General features: G+C 37.4%; 1 protein-coding gene across 1 annotated transcript in view; it reads right to left on the bottom strand.

Moving 5' to 3' along the window:
- LOC106956934 (N-acylneuraminate cytidylyltransferase-like) overlaps positions 1-178 on the bottom strand; it is a 14,188-nt gene extending 14,010 nt beyond the window's left edge. Inside the window, exon 1 of the mRNA XM_015048048.1 lies at positions 89-178. Within this exon, the coding sequence (XP_014903534.1) occupies positions 89-143 (55 nt within the window). The 5' untranslated portion in view covers positions 144-178. The remainder of the gene's footprint in view (positions 1-88) is intronic.
- Between the last annotated feature and the right edge of the window lie 828 nt (positions 179-1,006).

The following is a 1,006-nucleotide window of genomic DNA, read 5'->3' as shown; positions in this document are numbered from 1 at the left end:
ATAAATTACATTATGACATTTCTCTAACATCCGCACAGTTTAACTACAATTTGAGGGAACATTTCTGAGTGTTTGGTTGACCACTAACCTGTAAAAATACAGAAAAAGCCCAGCAGCAGCAGTGAACACCAGACATCTGTCATCCGCACTTAATCCTGTTTGCCTCTGATGATTCATCTGCAGCAACCAGTAAGAGATCACATGACAGATCAATACCATATTTGGAAACGGGACCATTGCACTCCGGAAATGAAGGGGGCGTAAGAGAATTTTTTTTGTCATAATTCGAGAGAGCACACATTTTCAGTCTGAACGCAGGACTTCGACAGCGAGCGCCTGTGTTGAGTGAGAAGTGCTCACCTCGTTCTTCTGTACGCCAACTGGTGGCTAACTGCTGTAACTACAGCTTAATTAATCCCTCAGTCTGAATAGAAGTGCAGCTTTAAAATAATTTATAGTCAAACAGAAGTCTTTAATTTAAATAAAAAAGGATGGGTGTAATTATTTCTAACATCCATTCTGTCACATATAGGAAAAGAACATAAAACTATTTTGTCCATCAAGATGGAAATTTACCTTTGACTCTTGAATTATAAATTAAAACAGTCATAGAATCACTATAAATTTGTGAGTAGAGTAAAACACTTAGCATGCTATAGGTAAATGTCATTTAGTTTGATTAAGAATGATTATTGCACTGTGAATAAACAACTTCTAATAGATTTTCTTGCCATAGGAACACAATAAGGCCTTTATGAGCTCAGAGATTCAAGCTGATGAAAAACGGGGACGGATGTTCTCTGCTAAAAATATTCCTTACTGTTTACCTGTTCATGTAGCAAACAGTTGAGACATTTCTGGTTTCACCTGCCATCTTACCTGCCACTGAAAATATTCTTAAAAGTTTGTCTGTTATTCTGCAGCTCATGTGACCAAACCAGCCGAGGAGATGAAAAGTTAAAACTCTCAACATTATCTTGTACGCAACCTCTAATTGGGTAATCCC

This window comes from Poecilia latipinna, unplaced genomic scaffold, assembly GCF_001443285.1.
Source record: "Poecilia latipinna isolate Pla-1442-1.1 unplaced genomic scaffold, P_latipinna-1.0 Scaffold858, whole genome shotgun sequence".
NCBI lineage: Eukaryota > Metazoa > Chordata > Actinopteri > Cyprinodontiformes > Poeciliidae > Poecilia > Poecilia latipinna.
This window is presented reverse-complemented; position numbering and strand designations above follow the sequence as displayed.